Source organism: Populus euphratica, unplaced genomic scaffold (genome assembly GCF_000495115.2).
Source record: "Populus euphratica unplaced genomic scaffold, PopEup_1.0 scaffold1030.1, whole genome shotgun sequence".
Lineage (NCBI taxonomy): Eukaryota > Viridiplantae > Streptophyta > Magnoliopsida > Malpighiales > Salicaceae > Populus > Populus euphratica.
The window spans coordinates 40,932-53,178 of NW_011500889.1; the positions used below are offsets into that span (position 1 = coordinate 40,932).

General features: G+C 31.0%; 1 protein-coding gene across 1 annotated transcript; it reads right to left on the reverse strand.

Moving 5' to 3' along the window:
* Nucleotides 1–4,126: 4,126 nt before the first annotated feature.
* On the reverse strand, nt 4,127–7,846 carry LOC105116731 (probable protein phosphatase 2C 63). Its single transcript, XM_011014186.1, has 4 exons — nt 7,452–7,846; nt 6,577–6,953; nt 5,000–5,236; nt 4,127–4,820 (listed from the first exon to the last, which is right to left on the reverse strand). The coding sequence occupies exons 1-4, from the start codon at nt 7,699–7,701 to the stop codon at nt 4,572–4,574; spliced, it is 1,113 nt and encodes a 370-aa protein (XP_011012488.1). The 5' UTR covers nt 7,702–7,846; the 3' UTR covers nt 4,127–4,571.
* Between the last annotated feature and the right edge of the window lie 4,401 nt (nt 7,847–12,247).

Consider the following 12,247-nt stretch of genomic DNA (forward strand, 5'->3'; position numbering starts at 1 on the left):
AAGCAAAGTATTAAAGAGTGAACAAGATAACAAATACAAAACATATTAGTACAAACATTAAGGTCCATGTTGAGTTTACACTATACTTATTCTTACATCATTAGTGTAACGTTTTCACCTTGGCATAATAAACTTAGCTAAACATAATAAAGAGAGAAATATAAATAAACAAGATTCAAATATAAATAAGATAAAACTTAACTAAGTAAAGGAAAGAAAATGAAAGGCATAAACAAGATATTAATTAAAGCAAAGCATAAGCATTATAAAAATATAAAAAGAGAAAGCAAGAGCATGATCTTGATCGGGAAACCAAGATGCCTAAATGCATGATGAATGCCTCTTTTTATAGGAAAAAATTGAAAACTATTGATTTGATGATTAATTGATGAATAGGTCGCCAACTCTTAACTTGATAACAATCTTTATTTTCTTGTTTGAACAACACGTCATTGCTAACATCAGAATTGGAACCAACTGTACCATGAAAGTTCTAAGAAATTGTCTTATCTTTCTAGGAAAAAAAATTAAGATCATTTGAACTTCTAGAACTCAAGATATGGGTTGAACACTGAACAATATTTGGGCTGTAGGATAGATTCAAACTTCTTTATTTTGATATAATTTGGACTTGAAAATAGCTTTTTGAAACCAGAACTTCACATGAAAGTTGTAGGCCTATGTCTTACCTTTCTAGCAATATAAAGTAGACCTATATCTGAGATCTATAGCTACAGATATGACCCAAATACCAAATAGTGTTCGAGTTTGGACTGCACTAGTATCTCTTTTTTAAGTTTAGCCATCTCTTTGTCCTTTCAATTTTAATACTTAAACTCATTAATCAATCCTTTCATTTATGTGATAAGCCTGCACTTAAAATGAACATTTACCACAAATTAAATGTATATTATTTTATTAGATATGTTATTATAAAACATGCTTTAATTAAAGAGTTATTGATACTTCAAGGGCAAAATGATAATATAAAACCTTGATAAAAATAAATTTTTAAGTACTAATCATAAGATTAATATGAAGATTAAATAATAATAAAAATAGTTATCAAGGTTAGATGATTCACTAATGATATTTCAAATAAGTATAATATAAACTCTTTTTATTATTCAATTGGAAACCACACACAAAGGAAGTTTCAATTAGATGATTTGTCATTAATAGCTCATAATAAATTATTAACATATTCATATTAATTATCTTATTTAAGTAACACCAAAATTTTAAATATTTTCAGGAATTCATAAAGTTAACTTATGTTAACAACAAATTAAGTTCCTTTCATAGCACAAGTATAAGTTATACCATACAGTTGGCTATGAAACTGTCAAACATTTATTATACCAAGTTTTATACAATACAAATTTAGACGAATCATTTAATAAGGTATTAAGAATTAATAAAATAAAAATAATAAGACATGCTGTCAAACATTTATTATACCAAGTTTTATACAATACAAATTTAGACGAATCATTTAATAAGGTATTAAGAATTAATAAAATAAAAATAATAAGACATGTTAATAGTAAGTTGTTTGAGATATAATCATTAAAGTCCAAATTGAGTTTATATTATACTTATCCTAACACCATTAGTGAAACCTTTTCACCTTAACATAATAAACTTAGCTAAACATAATGAAGAAGAAAACATGATCTTAATCTGAAAATCAAGATGCCTAAATGCATGACAAATACCTTCTTTTATAGGTCAAATTTTAGAACTATTGATTTGATGACTAATTGTTATGTGGGTGACCACCTGCTAACTTAGTAACAATTCTTATCTTCTTGTCTATTGAAAATGTCATTGTTATCTTCAAAATTTGAATAAATAGTCTTCATGAAAGTTCTGGAAATTATTTCATCTTTCCAATAAAATAAGAATAAGGTCATTTGAACTTTTAAAACTCGAGATATGGGTTAAATAATGAATAATGTCTGCGTTGTATGACAGATTCTGATTTTTCTGTTGTTGCTACAATTTATGAATAATGTCTGTGCTGTATGACAAATTCTGATTTTTCTGTTGTTGCTACAATTTGAACTTGAAAACAATTTTTTTGAATCTTTGACTCTTCATAAAAGTTTTAGGCCTATGTCTTAGCTTTCTATTCAAGTTCTACAGCTTCAATTATGATCCAATAACCTAATGGTGTTTCAATTTGAATTCAACCAACATCTCTGTTCTAAGTTTAGCCCTTTCTTTGTCTTTTCAATTTTAGTAGTTAAACGTTCTAAGTTTAGTCCTTTCTTTGTTTTTTCAATTTTAGTAGTTAAACTCATCAATCAATTCTTTAATTTATGTGATGGTCTTTATTTAAAATGAACATCTACCATAAATTAAAGGTATCTTATATTATCAGGCTTATTATTATAAATTATGCTCTAGTTAAGGAGTTACTGATACTTCAAATACAAAATAATGATATAAAACCTTGATAAAAATACATTTTTAATTATTAATCTGACATCCTATCATAAATCCTAACACCTTTATGCAGGCCACCTCATATAATATAACACCTTTATGCAGGCCACCTCATCGTGAATCTCTAACATAACATATTTGTTTGGGTCATCTTATTATGGATCCCACCCTTAGAATTGTAAATCACAACAACTGACGTAGAAAAAAACAACATACTAATTCATAGATGCTTTTTTTTCCCAAGAAGAACCTCCTCATCTTTTTTCTACATGTGCACATCCCATTTTAGAAACCTCTTTTAGCCATGATTGTTTTGAAGCACACAATAAAGCAAAATAACCACCTAGGATCATTAGACTCTAATACCAACTAATACATATAAAAGCTAATAGGACATCAACAACATAAAAAACACATAAATATTTGATGAGTAAAAAGGGTTGCAAATGTAAACCTTAAATTTGCATTTTTATTCTTTGAAAAATAAGTATTTGATGGTTGTCTCCTCAAGAAATTTACAATATCTAAAAATAGAAAAGAAAACATTACCTCTACTAAAACCAACTAAAATTTCAAAAGTATAAAAGGAGATTAAAAACAAAATCTGAATTAAAATAATAAAACAAAAAAACTTAGGGAAAATAATAAAATTGGCCGCAACAACAACTTATAGGCCTAATTCTAGGATATTCAACGATTCTATTAGTGATAAAATAGATTTTTAAAGGAAAATTATTAGAATAATTACCTAAAAAAGTTCGATCTCTTATTATCACCATGTTAAATTGTTAATATAATCTAGTGTGACTAGATCTTTTCTTGAATCTAGATCTATTCTCCTAATTTATAAAAGTATTTGGTGGGTTATACACATGGTCTATATGGGTAAAATCATTTTCTAGTTGTGTCAAATTCTTAATTAAATGTTTAGAATCGTCACTTTCCATAAGCCTTGTTGCATCAGTATCATATAAGCTACTTTCCTAATATACATGATTCCTTTATGAGTTTTTAAAAATAGATCATAGATTTGATTTACTCTAAGGTAAGTCGTTGAGCGCATCACAATCCTTGTTTATGCCTCCCCTCATAGTTGATCCATTTGCTTAATTATGTTTGCTATAAAATGCTCTCATCAACCAAAACTTAATGATAGGGTTCTCTGTGTTGTCTCTTGTGCCTTTATAATGTTTTAGATGACCTCCACTTCTGCATTGTGAAGTGGGAACTGGTTGCCTGTTCCTATGTTCATCAAGTTCGCTAATATATTCTAATACTAATTAATGCAATGTACAGCGCAGGTTTCTCAAATCTAAAATTTTACAACTTTAAATTGAAGACAAAAAACTAAGATTTCTCAAGTATAGAGAAAAACTCAATTGAAAAGTTATGAATAAATTTTTTATTAATAAATCTCTTATTTGCCCTGGAAATAAACCAAACAATTTTAGTTATATCAATACAAAATCTGAAATTTTTATAAGGAAAGATTTTTATTAAAAGTTGGCTCATAAAATCTAATTAGTATTAGAATTCTTAAACAAAAAAACCCCTAGAAATCTAAATAATGAATTAAATATTATAATAAAAATAATTATGCCTTAAAATGAGAAAAAAAAATATCGAAAAACGCCAAGCTAGACAGAAGTTTCAAATGACATAGGCTGAGATATAATGGTAGCATTATCTAAAGCTAGCAAGAGTATATTATACTGTCAACTTGTTTCATCTCTGTATATTCCCGGAAGAGAACATTATGCCAAATTGAGGTCATACACACACATATATACATATATATTTCAATTCAATTGCAAGTGATCTTCCGATTTCCTAAACTTTCTTAAACATCTGCAATAAAATATATATATATATATAAAGAGAAGGCAAGAGCTTTGAAATCAAGCTATAATATACTGTTCTATGAACGAGCTCAAAACCCGACTAACAAGTCAGCAGAAGCTTCAACTTGGCATCGTTGCGTGTACATGAGGATACTGATCAACCCTGTCATACCATCATTATTTCAGAGCTCCATCCTGACCTCTCAAATGCAGTGTATATCCCTTTCTATTCACAAGATATGGGTGCCAACGTCTAGTATTTCGTTCAGAGAATTGAAGCTAGTCTTGGGCTTCATCTTCGTTCAATGAGAAGATATCAACAGGGGAGCATGTATAGTCAACAAGACTATGAGCCAATCTACCATTTGAAGAACGTAGTGGATCATCTAGATACACCACAATGACAGTGATATCATCGTGGATATGGCGTCTCCCTCCTCTTCCAATTCTTTTTATATCATCATATCTCATTTCTGTTTTCCTTGCAGCCTCCTGGATGGCAGCTCTCACCAATCGCTTTGCTATTCCCTGTAAAGAAAGCAGGCACTCATTTTTCAGAACAAACAGAAACATCTTTTTTCTACCAGTGCATCATTAGTTATGGTTAAGACTATTTACATAAGGTGAAAGAAGTTTTCAAAAGTAAGTGCAAAGAAACAAATTATAAAGCAAAAATTTACAAAAACAAATAATAGGGGAGACATTACAAATCGGGGGCTTCTCAAAACTATATCGACGGCTGTTTTGTCGCTTATTTGCTCCCAAAGACCATCTGATGCAAATATCAAGAACAAGTCTTGTGGCTTTAGCTTTCTCATCAGTATTGATGGTTCTGCCGTCATCACAGGCCTTGTTAAAGGAAAAGGAAATCCAAATGGCTGAAAATGAGGATCTCTGTTGAACTCAGGTTTCTTTAAATAGATGTCTCCTATTGATCTTGAAACCTGCAGTAGAGAAGTTTTAAATAAACCTAGTGCATCACAAGCTGTAGACTGTCACTAGAAAATTTAACGAGACGCTGATTTCAATCAACAACACAGCACCTGCTTGTAGTTCATAAAAAAGTCTAGAAGCTCAAATTATTGCAGTCATGCAGCATAACTTACGCTTGATTCCATTAGAGCCACAGAGCTTGTATTATAAGCTCAAGTTACAAAATAAAGTACAGATGCTTGCCATGCTTCACGAATGTTCAGTTTGCCTATGTTATGGCATGGCTACTGTTGGAACACAGAGCTTTATATATTGAAACACACATCTTATAAACCATTCTTCAAACTACTCCGATCTAAGAAAACATAGCCAGCATGTAAAACTACGGGGAGGAGAATGTTTTACCCTTTCCCATTTGAGAAACACGATGTGACTAGCAAATACAAGTTACGGAAGTTCAGGTAAGGACTTTAAGAAGTTCCGTTTCATTCACTCTTCACAAAGTATTATTTGCAAACTTTAGAGAATTGTTTTCAAGATATTATTAGGAAGATGTTGGCGTGGAATATAGATAATAATTTCTATACCTTCAACGAAAAGAGGTAGATTGTTTCAAGGTTCTAGAGATCATACTTATCTTGAAAAGATTTCATAAATAACCACCAGGACAAGCACAGCCATGAAACTACCACAAAATAAAACTGCAATAGTACAGGTGAAAAACGAGAAAATATCAAGAAATATGAAGGAGCATGCGCACTATTTGCAAGAGAAGGACACAAAGATATACCATTTAAATCTAATAATCTATCAGTAATTTTCTAATCCATTGACTCTGCAAGTCTGATTCTAAATGAAGTTGGGAATGAAACACATGACTAGCTATAAACTCCATTGGTATACAGAGAGGAATTATCAAGCAAAAGTACAATAACCAAGTGTAGACTGCCAGAGGAATCATAAAAGAGTCAGCTTCATGGTCCTAGCAGTCAGGACCCGAAGAACATGTCCCTTGAAGCACAAGCATGCTTATTAAACATTAAACTCATCATTGGCGAGAAATTAATGACAGAATGCAAACTTAAGATGGTGACTGTGTCCAACATCAGCATTCAAAGGCATTTTGTATCGCTGCAGGATCAAATACTAACAAAATATTAAGCATAACAGCTGCATATCGGGACAAATAAAGAATTTTGCACAGATTCATTAAATCTTTAGTTTAAGCTTGCGTCCATCCAAACCAGTTTACGCAATCGCCGCTCATGCTGGACCAAGTCCTATTAGATAAATGCAAAACCAAGAGAATTTCGACATCCACTATGAAGCAGGAGTACTAAAAAATTGATACCTGAATTATGCCCTTTATCCGCCAAACTCCACGAGTATAAACCACAATATGTGCATCGTCAGGATGGAGTGCCTCCACCTCCTTCCTCACCTCCTCATCGCTGACATTGTGATCAGTAGTTAACCTTTCTGCCACCACTGCACTATTTTCCTTGCCTTCAGATACTTTTCTACCAAGCACTACTCTCGAATCCCCGAGATTTGCCACATATAAAACATCATTTGATATTGCCCCAACAAGGCAGCAAGAACCCACAGATGCCATCTGAGGCCGAGCTATCGATGATTCCTTTACAAAATGTAAGAATTCCATTTCTGTAGCATCAAATGCCTTTCTTATCGCCTCTGCAGATAATCCTCCTTGTTCTGTTGCAAACTCTGATAGCGAAAACCATTGAATTAAGAGCAAGACGAATAAAGAAATGAAAAATATTAAAACATTGTCCAATTGAGTTACTATATTGTTTTGATTTAACCAACATGGAATTGCCTATAATAACGATGACCCAAAAACATAAGGTTTTCATTTTGCTGTTGACATTTTTTTTTTTAATCAAGTATTCTCACAACATCAATAATCCAACTACCCACTTTTTTTCTTTTCCTGCACCTTCCCGGAGACCAAACTTGGCAAAATTAAGCAGACGAAAACTAAAGAAGCTAAAGCCTTGGTCTATTTTCTTTTAATATTTTTTTTCCAGTTCAAATTCCAAAAAATGCAACACGGGCCAAAGCAGAACCAAAGCTCCACCAAAGTGGAATAAGAAAACGGTAAACATTACGAAAAATTAAGATCATAAAACCTTTCATTTTCTTCAACTTTCCCACTCTCTCCCAAAACTAAAAAAAAAGAAAAAACAAAGAAGCAAAACTCACTATGGAGGAAAGGGAACAAATGGTGAGTGAGAAAGCGAGAAGCCTCAGGGCCGCCATGGCCATCATAAACACCAACATAAGTAGCAGAAGGAGAAGTGAACACTTGTCCCTGGTCCTCAAGCAAGGAGTTAGCTTGAACCACAGCAATTGAATAATCTCCACAAGCGTAAGGTTTCAAGTCCATATGCCATAATAGCCCATCTCCACCACCCTCCCCTCGTAAACATCTCATTAATGGCCTTGTGCACATCTCCAAGAAAATGCCCTTCTAATGAAAATCACTCTCTTTGTCTCTGTGTTTGATTTATGAGATAGTCTAGGTGCACAAACTGAGGACAGAGAAGGGGGTGGGAGGGGGGGGGGGGGTTTGGGACTTGGGACTTGAGGTCTTGAGAATGGTTCAAAGTAAACGGTTAGGACAGTGGAAGTTTCAAGGGTTTTTTTTTCTCCTTAGCTGATGTGGACTTGAGAAAAAACTTGTCTTCAGCTTTTGTCAGATTAGAATCTAATTGGCTTGGTGTTTTCGCTCAGACCAATTCCTGTTTTTTCTGATTCTGTGACTTGTCTCCTTTTCTTCACCTGACTGATTGGTTATTGCCTACTGGGTGTGTGGGCAGTGGTAGCGTTATTAAAATAGTTAAAAGTTTTTCAGAACGGTGAGGATTAGGTAGAAGTGTTTGGTTAAATATACAATTAGAAACGAGGTCATATTGAAAACAATTAAGAATTTATAAAATATACATTTGGTTTTCATTAATATATATATATATATATATATGATAAGCCAACTTTTGGCCTTTTGAGCTGAAAAGTGTCTTCAAATCCATACTAACTCTATTCTGATGACAAATTCATTCATAATAAATCCATAATGATTCAGAAAGTGATCGATTCCATAATTTTATTTTTATTTTTTGTAGTTAATCTTTGATTTTAACACCAACGAGTGTATCAATATCGGTATTATTCAAATATGTACATAAATTTTTTTGTTAATTTTTAGGGTAATATAATTGAACTTTGAACTTTGAAGAACAAAAAATGAAATTACATATATGGTTGATGGAGTGATTTGTAGTTCTCCCATACTTTTATGGTTCTCCTCCTCGCTTCCCAAATGGACTGAAAATATCCCATCGTTTGTCTCCCCTGCGGGAAGTTTTTATTTCTTATTCTTTCTTTGTTTCATCATTCAAGAATATTTATTTTCCATGGAAGTCGGCGTAGGTATATCTGTTTACAAGACCTACGACATCACGTTGAAAATTCTTTTGTTTGAACTTTGAACAAAAGCCAAGAAACTAGCCCTTCTCTTGAATGACGATTATTCCTTGACGTTTGGAACGTGTTGCTCTTTTTCCTGCCTCCATAGGTTTTACCAAGTAGCTGACAGAGATGGGTGTTGTTTTTTCCGGCGACATTACCCCATATTATGCGTCTCTGCTCATAGCTATAACCAATGTTTCTTCCAAAATTTGCTTTGATTGATTGCAGCGTGAAACACTACAAGAAATGGTTTGTCAATCTGCTTCGGGACTTTACATATAATTTACGAGCAGAATTGCTGCCTGTGATTAGGGTGAATAATTGATTGAAATTCTGGATGATATTACAGAATGAACAATAGTTTCTTATTGTCTTGGGCTGTAGGAGTTCCTCCAATCTAACATATCACACTATCATATTGTTTATCAGAAAGATAATAATTATGCGATAAACCATTTACTAATCAATTGAATAATTATTAATTTTCTCATCAATATGCTATATGTTCTTCGTTTCCTCCTCCCAAATAAAAAAATAATAATCTACAATTAGATAGTTAATTTCAAGAAAAAATAAATAGTAAACTTTCAAAATCAAATGAATTGTACATGTTTTAAGATTTAAACCTTAAAAAAGAGTGAATTTGTCTCACTTAATACCAAGCAAAAGCCAAAACATGAAGGTAATAAATAGAATGCTTGTAAAAGAAAGAAAGAAAAAAAAGCACCACTGAAAAAATAGATAAAATAAATTGAAGGTAAATTTCATAAAGAAAGTTTTATATCGCCCTTTTTCCTAGTAATTAGATGACCTGTTTATAATAATATAAAGTTAAAGTATCATATAAATATCTAATTCTAATCATATAGATATTGTTATTATTAAATAAGGAGCTCACATATTGAATTTTAATACAAAATAAATTTTTTGAATAAACTTATATAAGATATAGAATCATTATATTTAGTTTGAGTTTTTATATCTTGTAAATACTGATATATTGTTCGGTAATAAAGATGAAATGCTAAAAATAGGAATTCAAGATTTATTCCTACTTAGTTGGCTGTAAGGAAGGAAGAGAGAATACGAAGAGTGGAAATGAAAATGTAAATTAAATATAATTTTATACGTGGAAGGAAAAAATAAAATAAGAAATGAGAATATGATGTTTTTAATTAAAAAAATCATTGTTCATTGTATATATATATAGCAGTGAGAAGAATATGTCGGAGCACCCAAAAAATTATTAAAGATTGATTGAGAAATTTTAAAAATATAAAGATTAAAATTTAAAAATATATTTTTGACTAATGAAGGTCCTATTGACAAAGAAAATTCAATTTAAGAAAGAAAAATTCAAAATTAAATGTTTAAGGACTCAATTAGATTTTGTTAAATAATTAATTGAGATTTGAATGCAAAAAAAGTTGTTTTAAGTCAATTTAGGCTTTAATTAGAAGAAATTAAAGTTTAGAAGTCAAATTATAATTTTTAAAATTTAATTTGATCAAATCAAGGGTTTAATTGCATAAATATTCAAGTTTTATGGGCAATTAGAAACTTGATTGAAGCAGTCTAAAATCAAAGACCAAACTAGAAGAGGCACGTAAATATAGAGGCTGGAATTGACTGAATCAAAGGCTAAATTAAAGAAATTAAAAATTAATTGATTAATTGAGGGTCAAAATTCATAAATTCAAAACCAAGGATCAAAGTGAAAAATACGACCAACTTTAGAGCTAATATTTGAATTTGGTAAGAATAAAATTGAATTGATTCTTAAAATCAAAATTGCAATTGAGAACTTAATTGAATTAATAAAAAATTAAAGACTGATTTGAAAATTGACATGTTTTGTCTCATTTTTCTTTTCATTGAAATGACGTGTTTTTTTCAAAACAATGTCATTTCATTCATTATTCATTAAAAACAAAAAGATGCTCCTAATAATGTCATTTTGAATGGCACCATGCATATTCTTTTTCCTCTAGATGCACACAGGCAAGGAAAGAAAAAGATTGTTCCCCTCCATTGCCTCTCTCCCTCTCTTTCCCATAAACCCAAAAAAACCCAACACAACCCACACCCATGGCCTACCACGATTTGGAAAAAAAAAAACAGAGGGGACAAACCATGTGAAAAGCTCTAGGGCGGCCACCCAACCACCCTACTCATTTGGTGTGATTAGACATAGTAGAGTGGCTCTCTCCCCTCTTCTTTTATAAATACTGAAGGGGAAAATGAAAACGTAGAGGATGAACAAAAAGGAGAGACAACCAAGAGAAACACAAGGGATGACCAGAGAAAAGAAGACAACAAAAGAGAACTAGAAAAACAACAAAAAAAAAAGTTGAAAGAGGGAGACAGAAGAAAAAGAACAAAACAAAGAAAAAGAGAAGGAAACAGATGATGAAAAAATACAAAAAGGAAAGAATTAAGAAAAATTAAGAAAAAACATAAATGAAAAGGAGGTTGAGGATAGATGAACAAAAAAAAAAGGAACATATGAGAAGAAAAAAAAGAGAAAAATAAAGCATATAGAGAATAAGAGGAAGAATCACCAACTAACAAAGTAGCTCCTAGTACATGCCCATCTCATTAGGAATAAGAACCCCTAGCACCATCATCAACACCATCAAAAGCAGCCACTAGGTTAGTTTCCCCTCCCCTTCTTCCTTCTTTTTCTTCTTTTTCTTTGGCATTATTTTTACTATTTTGCTAGTGAACAGTAAAGAGTGAATTATAATTCACTCTCCACTATAAGTAGCATGTGAATAATGAAGAGTCCACTATTCATAGGTCAGATAGGGTCGACCTAAACCAAAATATGTTTTGCTAGGTCCAGTTCAATCTCCTTTAAAATAATTTTGTTAGGCTGACATCAGATCAACCCTAATTTTAGGCTACTATTAGCCCAACTATTTTGGGTTGAACTCAGTCCAACTAGGCTGGGTTCAACCTATATAATTGAGCTAAGCTCATCCCTATATATTATTTTCAAAGAAATTTTAATTTTCTTGTGTATTTTTCTATTAATTTTGATTAATATAGTTTGTATTTTTATACTATAAAAATACAAATATGATATTAAAATACTTGATTTTTTTAAATGTTGCAAAAAAAATTATATAGAAAAAAAATATATATTTTAGTTTCATGCGTACAACCAAGTCTCTTAAGTTTATAAGAAATTTTCATATAATAAAAAATTTAAAAAATATACGTATTAGCATATATTTTGAGTTATAATAACTAGTTTATTAAATTTATGAGAATTAGGCTAATATTTTAAAAATACCAAAAAAATTATTTTCTTTCTTCTAATATCTAAGATTACAAACTTATACATATTATGTATTGCTAATATTAAATAAAAGTTAGATCTTTTTTTGAGATTACAAACTTGTACATAATACATATTTCTAATATTAAATTAAACTTAGATTTGTTTTTTGTTGACATTAGAATAATTAGGTTTTACTATATAAGTTAAGAATCTCCTTACTAAGGAGGACTTTTCTAAGATAAGG

What these genes read in the sequence shown, in the direction of transcription:
- LOC105116731 (XM_011014186.1), bottom strand. Translation starts at nt 7,701, where the DNA reads ATGTGCACAAGGCCATTAATGAGATGTTTACGAGGGGAGGGTGGTGGA. An exon ending in GGATAAAGGGCATAATTCAG is followed by an intron (nt 5,237 to 6,576) that starts GTATCAATTTTT and finishes TCTCTACTGCAG; the next exon opens with GTTTCAAGATCAATAGGAGA. An exon ending in TTTTGAGAAGCCCCCGATTT is followed by an intron (nt 4,821 to 4,999) that starts GTAATGTCTCCC and finishes CTTTCTTTACAG; the next exon opens with GGAATAGCAAAGCGATTGGT.